Source organism: Zalophus californianus, chromosome 4, assembly GCF_009762305.2.
Source record: "Zalophus californianus isolate mZalCal1 chromosome 4, mZalCal1.pri.v2, whole genome shotgun sequence".
Classification (NCBI taxonomy): Eukaryota; Metazoa; Chordata; class Mammalia; order Carnivora; family Otariidae; genus Zalophus; species Zalophus californianus.
In genome coordinates, this window is record NC_045598.1 from 20,813,580 (window position 1) to 20,831,467 (window position 17,888).

At 54.1% G+C, this 17,888-nt stretch overlaps 1 protein-coding gene across 4 annotated transcripts; it reads left to right on the forward strand.

Moving 5' to 3' along the window:
- Positions 1 to 1,287: 1,287 nt before the first annotated feature.
- Positions 1,288 to 17,389, forward strand: THEMIS2 (thymocyte selection associated family member 2). Of its 4 annotated transcripts, XM_027571121.2 has the most exons (7): positions 1,288 to 1,471; positions 1,737 to 1,853; positions 4,079 to 4,219; positions 6,676 to 7,086; positions 11,099 to 12,171; positions 14,393 to 14,552; positions 15,143 to 17,389. In XM_027571121.2, exons 2-7 carry the CDS (start codon positions 1,760 to 1,762, stop codon positions 15,196 to 15,198), a joined length of 1,935 nt encoding a protein of 644 aa, XP_027426922.2. In that variant the 5' UTR covers positions 1,288 to 1,471; positions 1,737 to 1,759; the 3' UTR covers positions 15,199 to 17,389. The 4 variants fall into 4 exon arrangements, with proteins under 4 accessions (XP_027426922.2, XP_027426947.2, XP_027426937.2 ...); XM_027571146.2 differs by lacking the exon at positions 6,676 to 7,086 and having other exon boundaries at positions 1,289 to 1,471; XM_027571136.2 differs by lacking the exons at positions 1,288 to 1,471; positions 1,737 to 1,853 and adding an exon at positions 1,863 to 2,180.
- The last annotated feature ends 499 nt before the right edge of the window (positions 17,390 to 17,888 follow it).

Sequence of the window (17,888 nt, forward strand, 5' to 3'; positions counted from 1 at the left end):
TGACCAGTTCTCTTCAAGATTGTCAAGCTTAGAAGAAGAACCAGGAGGGTGCCTGGGTGGCTCAGTTGGTTAAGCGACTGCCTTCTGCTCAGGTCATGATCCTGGAGTCCCGGGATCGAGTCCCGCAATCGGGCTCCCTGCTCGGCAGGGAGTCTGCTTCTCCCTCTGACCCTCTTCCCTCTCGTGCTCTCTCTCTACCATTCTCTCTCTCTCAATAAATAAATAAAAATCTTTAAAAAAAAAAAAAAAAGAAGAACCAGGAAAGGTTGAAAATGGGCCACAGACCGGAGACACGCAGATTAAATGCAACACGGAATCCTGGTTGAGATTCTGGAACAGAAAAAGGACATCAGAGAAAAAGCAGATAAAATCCAAATAAAGTCTACCATTTAGTTAACTAATGTAGCAATGCTGGTTTCTTAGTTTTCACAAATGTGCCCTGGTAATGTGAGATGGTAGCATTAGGGGAATTTGAAACTAGCTGAGGGATATATGGGAAATTTATTTTTTGCAACTTTAGTGTAAATTTTAAAAAGTTTAAAATCTGCACACAAACAATAAAGAGTAGAAAGAAACACGGCCAAGTGTTAGTAATAAGTATGTTGGAATGTCCTCTTTTTGTCAAGTGTCTTTAATTAGGGTTTATTCCTCTTATTTTAAACTTTTATTATTTCTTTTTTAAAAAAAGATTTATTTATTTTAGAGAGAGAGAGCAGGGGGAGGGGCAGGGGGAGAGGGAGAGAGAGAGCATCTCAGGCAGGTACCCCCCCTCCCCTCAGGCGGAGCTGGATGCCATACCGGGAGATCATGACCTCAGCCCAATCCAAGAGTCGGAGGTTCGACCGACTGAGCCACCCAGGCACCCCAAACTTTTATTATTTCTGATTAGAAGTCTATTACTTTTATAGTGACATAAAGTGAAATAAAGAATTTTGCACAATACCTAAATGATCTCATTTAATCCTCACAACCAGCTCAGAAAATATTCTTTGCCCCATTTTACAGATGAGGAAACAAACTCAGAAGTCAGTAATTTGTTTCAAGTTAGATACCAAGCAAGAGGGCTCTCGCCTAAGCAGATTTCTCTTTAGCCCAAGGAAGAAATTTTAACTAGAAATGTCCGAAGGTATGAGAGTCCTGGAAAGGTGGTGAGCTCCCCATCGGTAGAGGACCGTGTGTCCGGGACACTGCATCTTTCTCCGCAGACGCAAAGGGCAGGGCTGTGTCTCTCTTGGGAGACCAAGAACTACACCAGGCGGGCCGCGTTTCCGCCTTCTAACTGGGAGGACGGCGGGGGCAGGTCGGGGGGCGGGGCGCGGCTGGGGCTTCTCCTTCATCTCCATCAGCGCCCCCCACCCCCCGCACCATGGGATACATCACAGACAACCGGGGACGTGGGGACCAGCCTTCCTTTAGTCAGAGCCTCCAGGCGTCGGGCCCTGATCTAGACCTTCGGCGTCGCGCCGCCAAGGTGAGAGGTAGGCACTGCGGCCCATTTTAGGGCTAAGGAAACCGAGGCGGTCTGAGGGCACGCGCGGGGTCGCTGCTCCCAGAAACGGAGAGGCCCCGCCCACGTTGGCGGAGCGACCCCGCCCACATCGGCGCGGCGCGGGGCGCGGAGGGGCGGGGCGGGGCGCGGCGGGGCGCGGCGGGGCGGGGCGGGGCGCGGCGGGGCGGGGCGGGGCGCGGCGGGGCGGGGCTGAGGGATCAGCGCGCGGAGTGCGGTCACTTGGTAGGCGTCCAGAGAGCCGTGAGGACCATGGAGCCGGTGTCGCTGCAGGACTTCGTTTGCGCCCTGGACCTCGCCTCCCTCCCGCGTGTGCTGCGGGTCTGCTCGGGGGTCTACTTCCAGGGTGAGTGAGGGGCCGCGACCCCGCGACCCCCGCCCCCGCCAGGCTCTAGCTGCGTGGTGCTGCAGGGGCGCTGCCCGGGCGACGGAAACCGAGCCACGCTGCCACTGCCCAAGCCCAAGTGTGACTTGGGGCCACACTCAACCTCTCTGGGCCTCGGCTTTTGCTTTCGTGGAATGGGAGAGCGCTGATTGCCCCGCAGGGTGATGATGAGAAGTCAATGAGCTTAGACACTCAGGTGGGAGGAACCGAGCCAAGCGAGGGTGAAACCGCTGTGCGCACAGACCGAGGTCTGACCGTGGGAAAACGGAACATCAGGGCTCGTGCCAGGTCAGCCCTCCTCTCCGCGTGCTCTCCCACTCCTCCTCTCCGCGTGCTCTCCCACTCCTCCCCCTTGACGCCTATCTACGCGCCTTCCAGCCCCCTTCGCCCACGGCTTTGCAACCTGATCTATCAGCTCTTCAGTTCTCCGGTTAAATCGCTACTCCCCCCAGCCGGCTTCCCCGCTCGCTCTCTGCTCCTGGCGCACCTGCACATCTGCCTACATGGTTCCCTGGGATAGGTACATAGCAGGGGCTCAGTCGCTAGTTGCTGCCTGAAGGAGAAGAAGGGAGAGATGGACAGGCAGTGTGGAGGGGAGGGGTAGCTGCTCGGAGGGTGAGGCGCCGGAGGAAGAGGGAACTTGGAGACTGGTTGGAGGGGGAGAGGCTCCTTCCTTAGAAAGCAAACGAATGCAGGGGTGCCCTGCCGTATCTCTTCCCTCTTTCTCTTCCCTTGCTTTGCCACAGCAGCCTCCAGTGAAGTGTTCTGAGGCTCCAAGGGGGGGCTTCCTAGACCAAAGGGGAGACACATGGAGGGCCACGCAGGTGGCAGCATGCACCACCACACGCTGGGTTTGGCCAGGTCCACTTGGGAATCTGGCAGATGTGGGTTCAAATGCTGACTTCTCCTCGGGAGCTCCCTGCAGGCGCCTCTGCTGTTTGCACTCCTGCTGACATCCCCTGACAGGCGTGTCACAATGGCTGCTTCCTCATTCTGCCTGACCCTGGGCGTGGGAAGTGGTGGACGTTTGGTGAGAGAAGGCCCTGGGCGGAGGCCAGGGGGTGGGAGCAACGGGAGCCTGCTGCGTGGTGAGGGGTTCCCACTGTACAAACACCCTGGGCTGGAGTCCCCGTTCCGCCCCCTTTGACCTGATCATCTGAGGACCCCACCCAGTCTCACCCAGGCACAGCTCATTATTTAGGACGGGGAACCAGTTCTCCCTCGGAGGCCACTTGGGGGTCTTTACTGCAAAGCACATCTGCAGTCCGGTGCCCAGCACCCCAGCTGCTATTTGCACCAGCCCTGAGGGGCCGCCCCCTGAAACTGCAGACAGACCTACAGTTTATGAGCCCATGTGCGTTTTCCTGGGATAAGGGGTGGGATTTTCATCCGCTTCTCAGGGCCATTGTGAAAGCTGTGCTGGGGATGCCTTGGAAGTGTGGGGGGGTGGGGTGGGGTGTCAGGTGGTGGCCTTAGGGCTGACCTATGTGTGCTGTCCCGTCCCGTGTCAGCAGAGAGAGCCTGTCCACCCCGTGGGGGAGATCTTTATCGAGCACTCTCTATGTTCTGGACACTGCTTTAGACACTTAGAATCGTTGAGTGGGGCCGCTGTGCTTGATGGTGGCAGCCCAGAACCCTGCCTCCTGCGCCCACCCTGTCAGTGGCCCTCCGTTTTCACCCGTGCTGCCTTTAACCACAATTCACGTGAAGAAGAAAGCACCAGCGCGGGTGTCAGGCTGTGTGTGACCTCCAGGCAGTCACTGCACTTCTCTGGGCCCGACGTGGTAGCCATACGTAGGCAGCTGGGACTTAGGGCTACTTACTCGCCCAGGACCTCAACACCCACTTAGAGGCGAGGCCTGTGGCAGCTACAGGGGTGCTGGGACGGACCAGCCCCGCCTCGCCTGGGAGCTCCGCTTGGGAGGCATGGGGACGGGGAGAAGGTCAGAGAAGTGTCTCACAGAGGTGTCTGCCCAGCGCTAAAAGAAGGCACAGGCAGGGTTCCTGCTGCCTGAGTCCAGTCGAGCCAGGGGCCCTCTGGTGGGGAAAGACAGGGAAGGCCACCCCGGGTAGCAGGAACATGTGCAGAGTGGAGGCAGAGCGCGGCCTGTTGCGGGGGCAGGGTGCAGGCCAGCCAGCACTTGACTCTTGCGGGCCCCCGGGAAACTGGATCTCTCTCTCTGCAGGCTCCATCTACGAGATCTGTGGGAATGAGTGCTGCCTCTCCACAGGGGACCTGATCAAGGTCACTCAGGTTTGCCTCCAGAAGGTGGTCTGCAAGAACCCAGGAACAGGCCAGACCATGGAAATTGCCCCCAACTTCTCTGGTAAGGCAGGCAGCTCTGTGTCCCCCGCCCCAGGGCACTGGCCCCCTCCAGCCCAGCATGCACTCCCACCCCTCTCATTTGCACCTGGGCTCTCCCATCCCCCACTGCCCTGCCCCAAGGCCAGGGATGTCCTCTGAGTGGTCTGACAATGCCCTTACCCTGGGGTGGCTGCACCCTCTCCGTGTCCATCTCTCTGGTCACATCTGCCTCTCTGGCTGGGACTTTCTTTGTTCTAGGTCTTTGCCTACGTGCTTGTCTCTGTGTTTGCTCACACATCCCCTCGCCACACATTTACTGACACGTGTGTGCCGGGCCCTGTGCTCAGGGCGGGGGCGGGGGGGGGCTCAGGATGAACCCAGCGCAGCCCTCTCCAGCGGGAGCTTCCCCGATGGCAGTAAGAGGAGGGCAACAGTAGACGCGGAGTTTAGAGAGGGTTCCTGGCAGGAGGAGCCTGCCTCAGGGGTCTGTGCAGGCTTCCTGGAGGAGGTGGCACCTGAGCGGGAGGAAGGACTCCCAGAGGGAGTAACACAGTGAGGAGCATGTGCGTATCTGGCCCTCCAGAAATGACAGCTCGGTTCCAGCAGGGGGTGTGTAGTGGGCCGTGGGCCAGGACGCTGAAGCCAACGGTGTGGATGAGAATCCCGGCTCTGCCTGCTACTAGCCATGGCCAGTTCCTGGCACCGCTCTGTGCCTCAGCGTACTCCTCTAGAGCAGGGTAGTCAGGCTTGAGGTGAGGGGTCAATGAGTTGCCCAGAATGAAGGGCTTAGAACAGGCGTGGCCCAGAGCAGATGTAGTCCGAGGGCTCCTTCTTGTATGCCTTCCTGTGATGGCCTGAATGGGACGGGGCAGGGCTTGGGTTCCCGGTGAGGGGCAGGCGGTGGGGAGGCAGGCGGGAAGCAGATTGTTAGAGGGCTTTGGGGGGCCACGGGCATAGTTTGGTCTTTGAGAGCACCGAGGAGCCAGTGAGGGTTTTAAATATGGAAGTGGTGTGCTCTGTTTTGTATTTTGAGGGTTTTTCCTTTTATTCTGAAATGTGTTCAAGTTCACAGAAGACTTGCTAAAACCACTGTACACCCTTTATCCAGATTTACCAGTTAGTTGTTTTCCAGTTCACCAACATTTTGTTACATTGCTTTCTCTGCCTCTCTCCACACACATGCACATACACGAACATATATTACTATATGTGTATGTGTATATATGTATTTTTTCCTGGGCCATTTGAGAATGAATTGCAGACATGATAACCATTTTAAAGGTTACTCCTTGTATTTACTAATATTCCTCCTAAGTACAAGGATATTTGTTCATAAAACTATAGTTCAGTGATCAAATTCGGAAAATTTAATATTGATATAATACTACTGTCTAACCTAGTCTATTCAGATTCCAACAACTGCCCTAATAAATGTCCTTTATTAGTCGGTTTCCCCTTGATCCAGAAACCAATCCCAGATCACATTGATTTCTTTCTTTTTTTTTAATAGGAATTTCCTTCTCCCTTTTTTTTTTTAAGAGAGAGAGCACACGCGTGTGAAAGGGGGAGAGAGAATCTTTAGCAGGCACCACACCCAGGTACACCCAGTGCAGACGTGGGGTTTGATCTCATGATCCTGAGTTCATGACCTGAGTCAAAATCTAGAGTCAGACGCTTAACAGACTGAGCCACCCAGAAGCCCCCAGATCACATATCGATTTCCTAATCTCCTTCAGCCTTTGTCTTGACATCAACTATTTGAAGAGTCTAGACTTGTTCTTTTGGATGTCCTTCAGTCTGGGTTTAGTGTGATGTTGCCTTGATTAGACTCGTGTTGGGCATTTTGCAACAGGAAAACTCTGGAAGCGATGTCTGGGTGTGGGCTGTTTTAGGCTGGTATACAGTGGCAGGAGAAGCGGGAATGGGGACAGGGGGAGAAGTGGATGGGGGAAGAATAGTCGGGCCACCGGAATTGGCGGACGGGATGTGGGGTGAAGGGGGGTAGTCAGAGGTCATTTGGCTAGGAGCTCCTGGGTTTCTCGTGTGGGAGAGAGGGGGACAGTGGCGCTGCCCCAGCATGGGGTAATCGGTGTTGGATGTATGGGATTGGAATGGTGGTGAGGAATACGGAAGCAAAGTTGGCAGAGTTGGAGGTAGGTATGACTCAGGAGGTAGGCAGATGTGGCCATTGTCAGTGTCTTTTGGGAGGTCCATCCCTGCTCTGTCGACAATCCCTCTGTGTTCTCGCCTCTCCGAGTAAGGAGGAACTGTCCCCATCTCTACCTGTCACTGTCCCTTCACACATGGTCGCTGGCTGCTTTTTGCCCCTCAGCCCTGCTGCCTGGATGTCCAGATGCTTGGCGCTTGTCTTTGGGGGATTCTGACTGGGTTCTCTGCGGCAGACCGGGGCCTGGTATGTGTGGCCCTGGACCCAGCAAGGGCCCATCCCACCTTGACACCCTCTGCTGTGCCCCACAGGCCACTTCAGCCCCCTCACCGGCCCTCAGAGCTACACAACCTTGGAGGAGTTGGTTTCCGCTGCAACCCAGCGCTCCAGGAAGCTGCCCATTGGCTTCATGTCGACACACACAATCACCACAGAGTCCAGGGTGGTGCCCAGGGACCAGCCCCTCCTGCTTGAGGATGTGGAAGCATACCATGGGACCTACCGTGCCCGCTGTGTGCTAGACACCAAAACCCAGCAGTTCATTCTACACCTGCCCCTCTCCCAGAAGGGGCCCTTCTGGGAGTGGCAGCCTGGCGCCCCTCAGCCCCTGCTCCAGGCCCTGCAAGACCCAGCCCTGAGCGACCGCCTCTTCACCTGCCCCACCCTCCCCTGGCAGTCCCTGATCCTGAGGCCCCAGTATGAGCTCCAAGCCATCATGCACAGTGAGTCGTCTGGGCAGGTGGGGGAAGGTTGGTGGGGCGAGAGAGGGGCCCCTGGGAAGCTGCTCAGATGGAAGGTACCCCAGGGGCCAGGTTGCTTACCCAGTACCTAACAGAATAAAGAGTCTCAAATGGTGGGAAGTTAGTAAAAGGAGACAGGAAAATGAGGGAACTTAAGAGTAAGGTCCCACACTTAATAAAATCAGTCAAAAGTTAGATTGTGTGCTTGCTAGCAACTAGGACAAAGCTGCAGTTACAGAGTAAAACCTTGACCATTTGCTCAGGAGGAACAGATTTTCCTGCCTCTGGGGAAGACGGGATTGTTCCTCAAGGTCCCCTCCTGTCTGGGTGACAAGGGCACTGGGTGAATCCCTAGCTGTTTCATGGGCTGTTTCTGAGGACAGGCTGGAGGCCAGTGCAGAGCAGGGCTGGTGAAACAGGCAGAAGCTGCCCAGGTCTGGCCGCTCGGAGGCTGAGCCGGAGCGGAGCCCAAATGAGTGCCCTGGGGGACAGAGTTTGAGGTTCAGCTCTCTGGCAGTTACCGAGGGAGCAGATGCTCACGGTGGCTGGGGGGCTCCAGAGCCAAGTGGGAATGCTTTATGCTGATTTTTAAAAATCTTTGAAAACCATTATGGAAAAATTCAAACATATACAAGCAGAGGGTAGTATAACAGACCTCTGGGACCCCATCACCTGACATCACAGTTATTAACTCAGGACCTGTCTGTCTGTCCTGTTTCATCTCTCCCCACCCTGCCCAATTATTTCAAAACAAACCCCAGGTGTCTTATTATTTCTCATATAAATACTTCAGTGTGTCTCTTTTAAAAATAATTTTTTTTAACAGACACGCAATACCGTCATCACACCAAAAAAATTAACAGTAACTCCCAATACCACTATTTGGTGTTTGAACTTCTCTGCTATCTCATAAATTGTTCTACAGTGTATTCACAGCAGGATCCAGATAAGATCCACAAGACTGCTGTTGATTGTTAGGCCTTTTACACCTGTTACTCTATAGGTTCACCTTTCCTATTTTTCTTATAATTAATCTGTCGAAGGGACTCGGCCATTTGTCCTGTAGACTCTCTCACATTTTGAATTTTGTTGCCAGCATCCTCGTGATGGAGCCAGCGTGCGTCTGACCCCTGTATTTCCTGTTGCGTTGGGCCCAAGGCCACCCCCAGGGGAAAGCAGGTGTTCAGCATCACTGGTTGTATGGGCTAAGGACAGGAAACCACCCCCACCAGTGAGAGGATGCTGGCAGCACTCGCAAAACCATGTCCCCAGGCGCAAGCCGAGGACCAGCCTTGCAGGCGGGCTTGTCCAGGGTTAGAAGCCTAGGCCCACTGTTCGCTCTTTTCTGCACATCTGTAAACAGGCCCTCAGAGGTTTGACCAGACTCAGGAGGCAGTTCTCATGGCTACGTGAGGTGTGGGGCAAGGAGATCCCCCGGCTCTGTGTCTGTCCGCAGCCTGGCTTACAGCACCAACCTTGCCCCGCGGTGTTGATCAGATGCAAGGGATGGGCCAGCATTTGTGATGTGCGTGGCTGTTGCTGATCCCCGCCTTAGATCCGTGATTGCCTGAGGAACTGCAGTAGTGGTTTTAATCCTCGTGTTCCTTCTTCATCGAGTAGTCAGGAAACTACTACAAAACCCACCCACCCCACCGCTTTGGTTCGCTTGTACGAGAAGTATGGGACATTGTGTTGATATATGTCAAGGTCCCAGGGCACCATTCTCCCACCACTCTGGCAGACCTGGCCGGGTTCTGCCTGTTTCACCAGCCCTGCTCTGCACGCTGTCTCCAGCCTGTATGGAAGACCGTCCTAAGAAATGACCTATACTTTGTTTACTCGTTCTTTTTTAAAGATTTATTTGAGAGAGAGAGAGAGAGAGAGAGAGAGAGAGCGAGCGCATGTTGGGGAGGGGCAGAGGGAGGGAGAGACTCTCAAGCAGACTTCTCACTGAGCGCAGAGCCTCCCTCGGGGCTCGATCTCACATCCCTGAGATCACGACCTGAGCTGAAACCACAAGTCGGATGCTTAACCGACTGAGCCACCCAGGTGCCCGTTTACTAGTTTTTAAAATGAATTGGCTCCCTAGCATTCTTCAAATATGATTATTTAGGTGTTGTTTTTAAATCATCATTGTGAACTCACAGATGAAATATTTTCAGTGTTCCAATCCACTGGAATTATCATTGATGCTCACATTATCTCTGCCTTGGCCCATGGGAGCCTTTTCAGTTTGGCTCCTGAGTCCTTTTGACACACATCTACATGGTCTTGAATAGATTTTTCTTGCTTTCTGATATAAGAGGTTCCAGACTGTTACATATTTCTATCCCAGGAAGTTCTCTCTTTCCCAGGGAGCCCTGGCATCTTGTGGGAAATGGCAGTAAGAGACCACAGTCTGGGGAACCAGGGCTTTTAATGGTGGGTCGGGCGTGGGGGCTGCCCTGGATGATGAGGCAGTTCAGGTAATTCATAAAGTACTTTGAAGAAAAAAACCAGAACAGTATAATGAACCTCCATGTGCCTATCTCCCAGCTGCAACCAGACATCAGCTCCCCTGGCACAGAGCAAAAATCCCAACACTGTCACCTGAGGCACGTCACCACCCGAGCCTCAGTGTTCCTCTGTGAGGAAGGAGGATGCTCCTCGCTCCGTCTTGCGTGTGGTATGGCTCAAACGCAGTGGACATGGGCTTACAGAGCCACCTCCTGAGTTTATAAACCAGGTACTAACCAATGCCCAGAGAGGAAACAAGTTGCCAAGGTCATTAACCAGTGTTTTTATTTTTATTTTTCTTAAAGATTCATTCATCTATTTTAGAGAGAGAGAGAGATAAAGCGCAAGCGGGAGGGGCAGAGGGAGAGGCAGAGAGAGAATCCCAAGCAGACTCGGCTCTGAGTGAGGAGCTGGACTTGGGGCTCGATCTCACGACCCTGAGATCATGACCTGAGCCGAAATCAAGAGTTGGACATTTCACTGACTGAGCCACCCAAGTGCCCCTCTTGATGTAGTTTTATCTCTTTATTTAAAATTGCAGAAAGGAGGGACACCTCGGTGGTTCAGTCGGTTAAGTGTCTGCCTTCGGCTCAGGTCATGATCCCGGGGTCCTGGGATCGAGCCCCGCATCGGGCTCCCTGTGGAGCAGGGAGCCCGCCTCTCCTTCTGCCTGCCACTCTCCCTGCTTGTGCGTGCGCTTTCTCTCTCTGACAAATAAATAAATAAAATCTTAAAAAAAACCCAAAACCACAAAAATGCAGGAAGGATTTGGAAACGTAGCTTATAAAATTACATTCAAAAATCAATTAAAGTTTAAAAAGTGGTTGAAAGAGGGGTGCCTGGGTGGCTCAGTTGGTTAAGCGACTGCCTTCGGCTCAGGTCGTGATCCTGGAGTCCCGGGATCGAGTCCCACATCGGGCTCCCTGCTCGGCGGGGAGTCTGCTTCTCCCTCTGACCCTACCCCTTCTCATGCATGCTCTCTATCATTCTCTCTCTCTCTCAGTAAATAAATAAAAATCTTTAAAAAAATAAAAAGTGGTTGAACGAATTAGATATCTGATGCTATTAACAAATTATCAACTAATTATTATCTAGATGTGGTAATGGCATTGTGGGTATGTTTTTAACTTTATCCCTTCTCTTAGAGACACACACTGAAAGGTCAAGATGACATGTGATTGTCCTGATTCAAAATAACCCAGGGGCGGGGGACAAACAGGGTATGAATGAAAGAAGATGGGCCGCGAATGAAATACTGAAGCTGGGTGGTAGGGGGTTCACTATACTATTCTACTTTTGTAAATGTTTAAAAATTTCTATCGTCGCTTTTGAAAAGAGGTTAAGGAAAAGAGTGAGCAAGGAATCTGATGCCATAGGAAAATGCTGGCAGAACAGAACAGGGAAGAGGTCAGCCAGTCCAGATATCTTTGCTGGGGTGCAGGGACACCCCTGGGCTGGTGTGTGGGGCACCCCCTGAGCTGACCTCCCCTCCCCACAGTGCGCAGGACCATTGTCAAGATCCCCTCCACCCTGGAGGTCGACGTGGAAGATGTTACCGCCTCCTCTCAACACATCCACTTCATCCAACCGCTGCTGCTGAGTGAGATCCTGGCCCGGGGAGGCCCCTTCCCTCTGCCCACGGAGATCCTGGAAACTCCGGGGGGGCCCCCCATCTTCGTCGGCCCGTGGGTAGGCTCCTTACAGAAAGGCCAGCGGCTCTGCATCCATGGCCTGGCCTCACCACCCTGGCGGATCCTGGTCTCAACCAAGGGCCGGAAGGTGCCCAGACACTTCATGGTCTCTGGGGCTTATCAGGGCAAGCTGCGGCGGCGGCCGAGAGAGTTCCTCACGGCCTGTGACCTCCTGGGTGCTCTCCAGCCGGGCCAACCGCTCCGGGTCGTGGCCACAAAGGACTGTGAGGGCGAAGGGGTAGAGAGCCCCGGGTTCACCTCCCTGGCTGTGGGCGACAGGCTGGAGGTGTTGAGGTCTGGCCAGGCCCATGGGGCTGAAGGCCAGGACATAGATGTCTTGGTGTGTCAGCGGCTGAGTGACCAGGCTGAGGAGGAGGCGGAGGAAGAGTATGAAGAGGTAGAAGATGAAGACCAGATTCTGCTGCCCCTCTACTTCTCCAGTAGTTTTGTGGAGGAGATGAATGATAACCGGCGCTACAGCCTGGAAGATCTGATGGCCCAGTTTTCACTGCCCTGCGAAGTCAAGGTGGTGGCCAAGGAGAGCAGCCATCCTGCTGACCCTCTGCCCTCCTTCCCAGGCCTGCGGCTGGAGGAGAAAATCATGGAACCCTTCTTGGTGGTCAGCCTCGACTCCAACCCTAAGATGTGCTTCGAGATCCCTCCCCGGTGGCTGGACCTGACCGTTGTGGAGACCGAGGGGCAGCCTGGCCAGCCAGCTGGGCGCCCCCCGGTAGCCACAGTAGAGGAGGTGACAGATGCCTTCTACTACACCCTCCGGCGGTTACCAGCCTTCGAGAAACAACCCCCTCCTCCTAGGCCCCCCAAAAGTCGGGGCCCCCATGGGCAGAAGAAACAAAGCGGCATGGACAAAAGTGCCCAGGTACCAATATGCCAAAGGGGGCGGGGAGGGGAACCCGCCGGGGTTGCTGCGGGGCCTGCCCGTTCCTTGTCCTGCCTCACGTCTCGCTCTCAGCTGTACAGAACTTGCAGTTTCTACACTCACACACTGTGCACCCTTTCTTCTTACTCGATCCTGACAATCTGATGCTGGTGTGATGATTCCTATTTTATGGGCGAGACAGTGAGGACTCGGAGACCTGGAGACTTGCCCAGAGTCCCAGTCCAGAAGTGGGGGGCCTGAGCCAGAGCGTGAGCTTCCCCAGCTGTCCCCTCATTCGGGCTTCATCAGCGCTCACCTAAAGCGCGTCAGCAGCCTCTCCCCCGCCTTCCCACAGCGGTCAGAATGGCCTCCCAAGCCCTTCCCTGGTCATCGATGGGCCTCGGCCCCATCCTCTGAACCTCCAGTGGCTCCCCTTGGCCCCGGGGGTAATGTCAGCCCCCTAGCGTGGCGTCCAGGGAGGGTCCTTTATAAGCTGACTTCAGTCCCCCACCCCCAGATGGCCAGACCCATCTTCCTCCACCCACTCCGGTCCACACTCAGCCACAGAGAAACTCCCACAGCTCCCTCAGCACACCAAGATTCCTGCCTCAGCACTTCATGCGTGCGCCTTTTGCCAGAATGTGCTTCCTCTTTGCAGTGGGCAAGGCTCAGCTCAGGCTTCCTCTGGCAGCGACAGCCTCCCCCCCACCCCCACCGCCGTATTCGCACTGCCACGTGGTACACGGCCTGGGGGTGCCGGTAGGGGTGGGGGCAGGCAGACAGTGCCAGTGAGCACTGAACTGACCCAAACCGAGTGACAGGCACGGGGAAGGACCTGCTTGCGGCGCGGTTCACTCGCCCGTGGCCTGAGCTCTCCGGTTTCCCGCCCGTGAACCTGGGGTGAGGTGACTCAGCACGGGCGGCTTAGCTGTGGCCCGCCGGGTGTCTGCTCTGCGGCCGGCGCCTTACCGGCATGGGCCCTCCCCCCCTTCCCCCCTTCCCCCCCTTCCCCCCTTCCCCCCTTCCCCCCCCCCCCCCCCCCCCCCGCCAGCTCTCGAGACGTCCCTGTGAGATGGGCGCTGAGAGATGGCTCTCCCCACCGCGGGGAAGACAAGAGGCACAGAGAGGGAGAGTAGTTGACCTGAGGTCACACAGCTAGCAAACGGCAAGCTGGGGTTTGACGCCGGGTCTGACGGCCCAGCCCGGGCACCGAGCTGCGGGGCTCTGCTGGCAACAGATGACCTGCGTCAAAAGCACGTTGTAAAGTGTAGCAAGCTTGCTGTTTGGGGATCTGGGGAAACTCGTATTTTGTACCGCAAGGGTAGGTGGTGGGATGGCAGCGGAAGTGAGAAAGATGAATCTGGAGCAGTTTTGGCCCCAGAAGGGACTTGCATCTGTGGAGGAGGGGGAAGGGCAGTTGTTTTCTGACAGAACAGAGAACAGACCAGGGCATCTGAAACACAGGCCTTCCTGACAGCCTGGGAGAGAACATAGTACAAAAAATTGAGAGACTTCAGTCCCCGCTTTTGCTCCTGTTGGAAGGGACTTTGGGCCCAGTCACTGCCCTTGATCCTGCAACTTTGCTGATCTCTGCGCATCAGCATTCCCCACCGCTGAGCCGGGGCCCTGCATCGTTTGCTTTCCAAGGCGTAGTGTGTTAGAAAGAGCACGAGCTTTAGAGGTCACGGACATGGTTCTGGGTCTGAACCCTGGCCCAGCTCGCAGTCCTGTGTGAGGTATGATACGGCACACTCTGAGCCTGTTTCCTCGTGGGTGCATTGGGAACTCAAACAGCTACTTGGAGGGTCCCCCGAGGATAAACGGACAGGTGTGCATATGGCCTAAGGTGGGCGTTCAGCAAAAGTCCTCCTCCTTCTGGGGCCCCTCTCAGCTCTGGCGCTCTGTCCTGAGATTTTGTGACTGCTTTTTGCCCCTTCAGCAGCAGACGTGAAGGACACTGACTGAATCCCCTCTGTGGAGAAACTCAGGGCACCCTGTCTCTAGCCCCCAACCCTTTCGTCTCTCATCCTGGCCTGTCTCCCCTGCCAAAGAATATTTCATGCGCTAGAAACAAAAACGCTTGGGGTCCCAGGAAGCCCTACCCTGAACAGGAAGTCAAGAGGGGAGCAGAGGAAGTGACATTTGAAGGAAATTATATTACATGGACTCGGCTGCCCCATTTCTTGGTACCCTGCTGACTTCTGCTTTTTCTCCTACTTAGTATTCTCGAGTCTCAGAACTGCAGCAAGCCCCTCTGCTCCCCAAACTCAAGATGAAGACCCTGCCACAGAGTGCCAAGGACAGCTCAAATACATACAGCAAGATTTCTGCCCACGTGAAGGGCCTCAGGTACACTACTAAGTCCATCACAGAAGATCCAGGTGAGTCCCTGTGAGCCCCTATTCACCGTTGCCGTTGCTTCTCCCCTGCTTACTCTGCTCCTGCTTGTACCTCTGACGGCAGCAGGGCCCTGCCCTCGAACAGACCCTTCTGCAGTCCCAGTTGGACAGAGAGGCTTTTAGGGGATGGGCTTAGGGGCGCCTGGGTGGCTCAGTCGGTTAAGTGTCCGCCTTCAGCTCAGGTCATGATTCCAGGGTCCTGGGATCGAGCCCTGTGTCCGGCTCCCTGCTCCGTGGGGAGTCTGCTTCTCCCTCTCCCTCTGCCCCTCCACCCACTTGTGCTCCCTTCCTCAGATAAGTAAAATCTTAAAAAAAGAGAGTGGGTCCCTACTGTCCCTCTTCCAGGGGCTCCAGAGTCCTGGCAAGGAAAATGAGTTCATCTCCAACATACTACCCTCCCCGAGGCACGCAAGGGGAATATTTACACAGTATTCAGACAGAATAATTTGTAGTTTCTGGTCTAGCAGGGACCTTAGAGCACCCTGACCAACTCCTTCCCTGTCCGGTGCCCTAAAAAGGGGAAGGAACCTGCTTACGGCCAGAGATCATCATTGACTTGAACTCTTTTGTAGATAATGATGAACATGATTACGAAGAAGTACTTGAGAAATTTCAGAATACCCTTTAGATGATGGAGGAACCCTGCTTCCTGACTGCTGTTTCTCAGGGAATCTCTGATACCAGCCAACCGTTACAAGCCTTTACAAGACCTCAGACGAGATCTCATGAAATCAGACCGTGGACAGGAAACGGCTTTGTGGCGACCAACGTGAAAAGGGATGGCCATTGTACCAGTGCTTCCCTCAGGTTCTAGGTTCCTGCCACTGAGGGCTGGCTTGTTTGGGCCCAGCACCTTAGGCTTGACTCCCTCAGCCTCAGAGCTTTGGTATACGGAGGAGCCAACATCCGTGTCTCACTGGTTGGTGCAGAAAGGAATCCGAGACCACCAGCCTTGATGGTGGCGGCACAATGTTTCCTGCCTCTTGGTAAAGGGGACTCGATCCGGAACACACTGCCCTGAGAGCCTTTTCTTCTGTTTGCCACCCCCTCGCCCTCCTCCTCCCTCACCAAACTCTAAGTCCCTGAGAGAGCAGGACTGTGTCATCTGTGTAGGATGCAGTACGATAGTTGCACCTGACGATCCAAGATTTTTTCACTCTAAAACCCATAGAATAAAAATGACATCTGGGCATCTGGAAAAATGGGAAGATACCATGTAGTAGGGTCTGTGTGCCAGACCCTTTATAAACATTATCTAAATCTTCAACTCTCTGAATAGACAACAGCCTGATTTTAAAGGTCAGAAAACTAGCTTGAGTGGTCAGGTGCGTCAGGAGGGGTGACTAGTCGTGGGCCGGGGTTAGCATCCCAGCTCACCACCTATCAGCTGTGACTATGAGCAAGTTCTTTTAACCTAAGCTTCAGTTCCTTCACATGTAAAATAAAACTAATGGTTATCTACCTCACAGAATTGTTCTAAGGATCAAATGTGATAATCTTGGTGAAGTATTTAGTACAGTGCCTGGCACGTAATAAACAGTAAGGTTAGCATCATTCCTGTTGACCCAGATCACGTGGCTATACCTGTCTCTAAAGCCTGTGTTCTTTCTCCACCCCCCCCACTGTCTCCCAGTCATGGAATCCTTCCGTGTCTGGAATATACTGAGCTCCTAGACTGGAGATGACGTGTGCAGACTGGTTAGAGAGCCTCTGCATCCAGAGTAACAGAGAGAAACCTGTGTCTATGCAGACACTAACTCAGCTTCCAAGGTCAGTCTAGGCCTGTTCCGTGAGGTGAGACCACAGGCCTCACTTCCTGGAAGTGGTAGGGCTTTGGTTTTTAGACGGAGGTGGTCACAGAACCAAGCACCGTGGTCAGCAGAGGACAGGAGACAGACAAAAAGGTGACCGGAGTCTCGGAGTCTCCGGCTGAGGTGGGAGTGGAGAGTGTGTCTGGAGCTTCCGGATTCGAGGAAGCACGTCTGAGTATGTCCTTCCTTGGTCTGCTGACACTCCACTGGGCTGTCCAGACCCACTTCACCTCCTAGGCTTCCGTACCCCAGCATGGAGCTCTCCAGGCGAGCCCCGAGCAGCTAACACAAGCTGCTGGCCTTCCCATGCCTTCCTCCAGAGACCAGCTGAACTGCCCAGGAGGACCCTGAAGAGTGTGCTCCGGGACAAGCAATAAATAAGAAAAATATGGAAGAGAGTTCTTCCTTGGCACAGGACCCCGAGGGCCAAGCCCATATGCAGAATGCCAATAGTTTTCACTTCGACTACTGCATTTAATTGTGGCCCCAGATTGGGCAAGATCACAAAAGGGGGGCAGAAGGGGCTACCAGCTCCTACAGAAGGGGTTTCTGAGTGGCCAGATGCTGCAATGAGAAGCAAGCAAGCAAATTCCTATCTAGGAAAGCTGGGCTGAAAAGGAAAACGTGTTTGAAAACCACAACTGTGAATGCTTTATCACAGCAGTGGGGGTTGGCGGGGACCAGAGGTGGATGATGCCCGTGGGGTGCTTTTGTCTTAACTCTGGAATAAGCCACTGGGCGGTGGGGAGGGTGTTATAGTGGGGCTAGGGGTTTCCCCTGAGCCGTGGCCTCCAAAGCGAGCACACACTCCTGGGAATATACAGGATGTACACTGGGAAACAAAAGAATTATTAGTCCATCCCTTCATATTTATTTTTCCTATCTTTTCTCATTTCTATTTTTTAATGTTTTGTGATGTAGAGACTATGCTAACACAGGAACAGATGTAAATGCTAAATAAATGAACATAAACTGGAGATGCATACTCAAAAATGGATCAAGTTCCGAATTTCCCTCAAATGCATTTTCAAGTTTTTTTTTCAAGATTTTATTTATTTGACAGAGAGAGACACAGCGAGAGAGGGAACACAAGCAGGAGGGGTGGGAGAGGGAGAAGCAGGCTTCCTGCGGAGCAGGGAGTCCGATGCGGGGCTCGATCCCAGGATCCTGGGACCATGACCTAAGCCGAAGGCAGACGCTCACCCAGGCGCCCCTCAAGTTTTTTTTTTTTTTTAAGATTTTATTTATTTGACAGAAAGCGAGAGAGGGAACACAAGAGGGAGAAGCAGGCTTCCCGCTGAGCAGGGAGCCCGATGCGGGGCTCCATCCCAGGACCCTGGGATCATGACCTGAGCTGAAAGCAGACGCTTAACGACTGAGCCACCCAGGCACCCCAAGTTTTTTTTTTCTTAAGTAATCTCTACACCCAACGTGGGGCCCAAACTCATGACCCCAAGATCGAGTCACATGCTCCACCGACTGAGCCAGCCAGATAGCCCTCCCTCAA

What these genes read in the sequence shown, in the direction of transcription:
- THEMIS2 (XM_027571121.2), top strand. Translation starts at nt 1,760, where the DNA reads ATGGAGCCGGTGTCGCTGCAGGACTTCGTTTGCGCCCTGGACCTCGCC. An exon ending in CTCGGGGGTCTACTTCCAGG is followed by an intron (nt 1,854 to 4,078) that starts GTGAGTGAGGGG and finishes CTCTCTCTGCAG; the next exon opens with GCTCCATCTACGAGATCTGT. An exon ending in GCATGGACAAAAGTGCCCAG is followed by an intron (nt 12,172 to 14,392) that starts GTACCAATATGC and finishes TCTCCTACTTAG; the next exon opens with TATTCTCGAGTCTCAGAACT.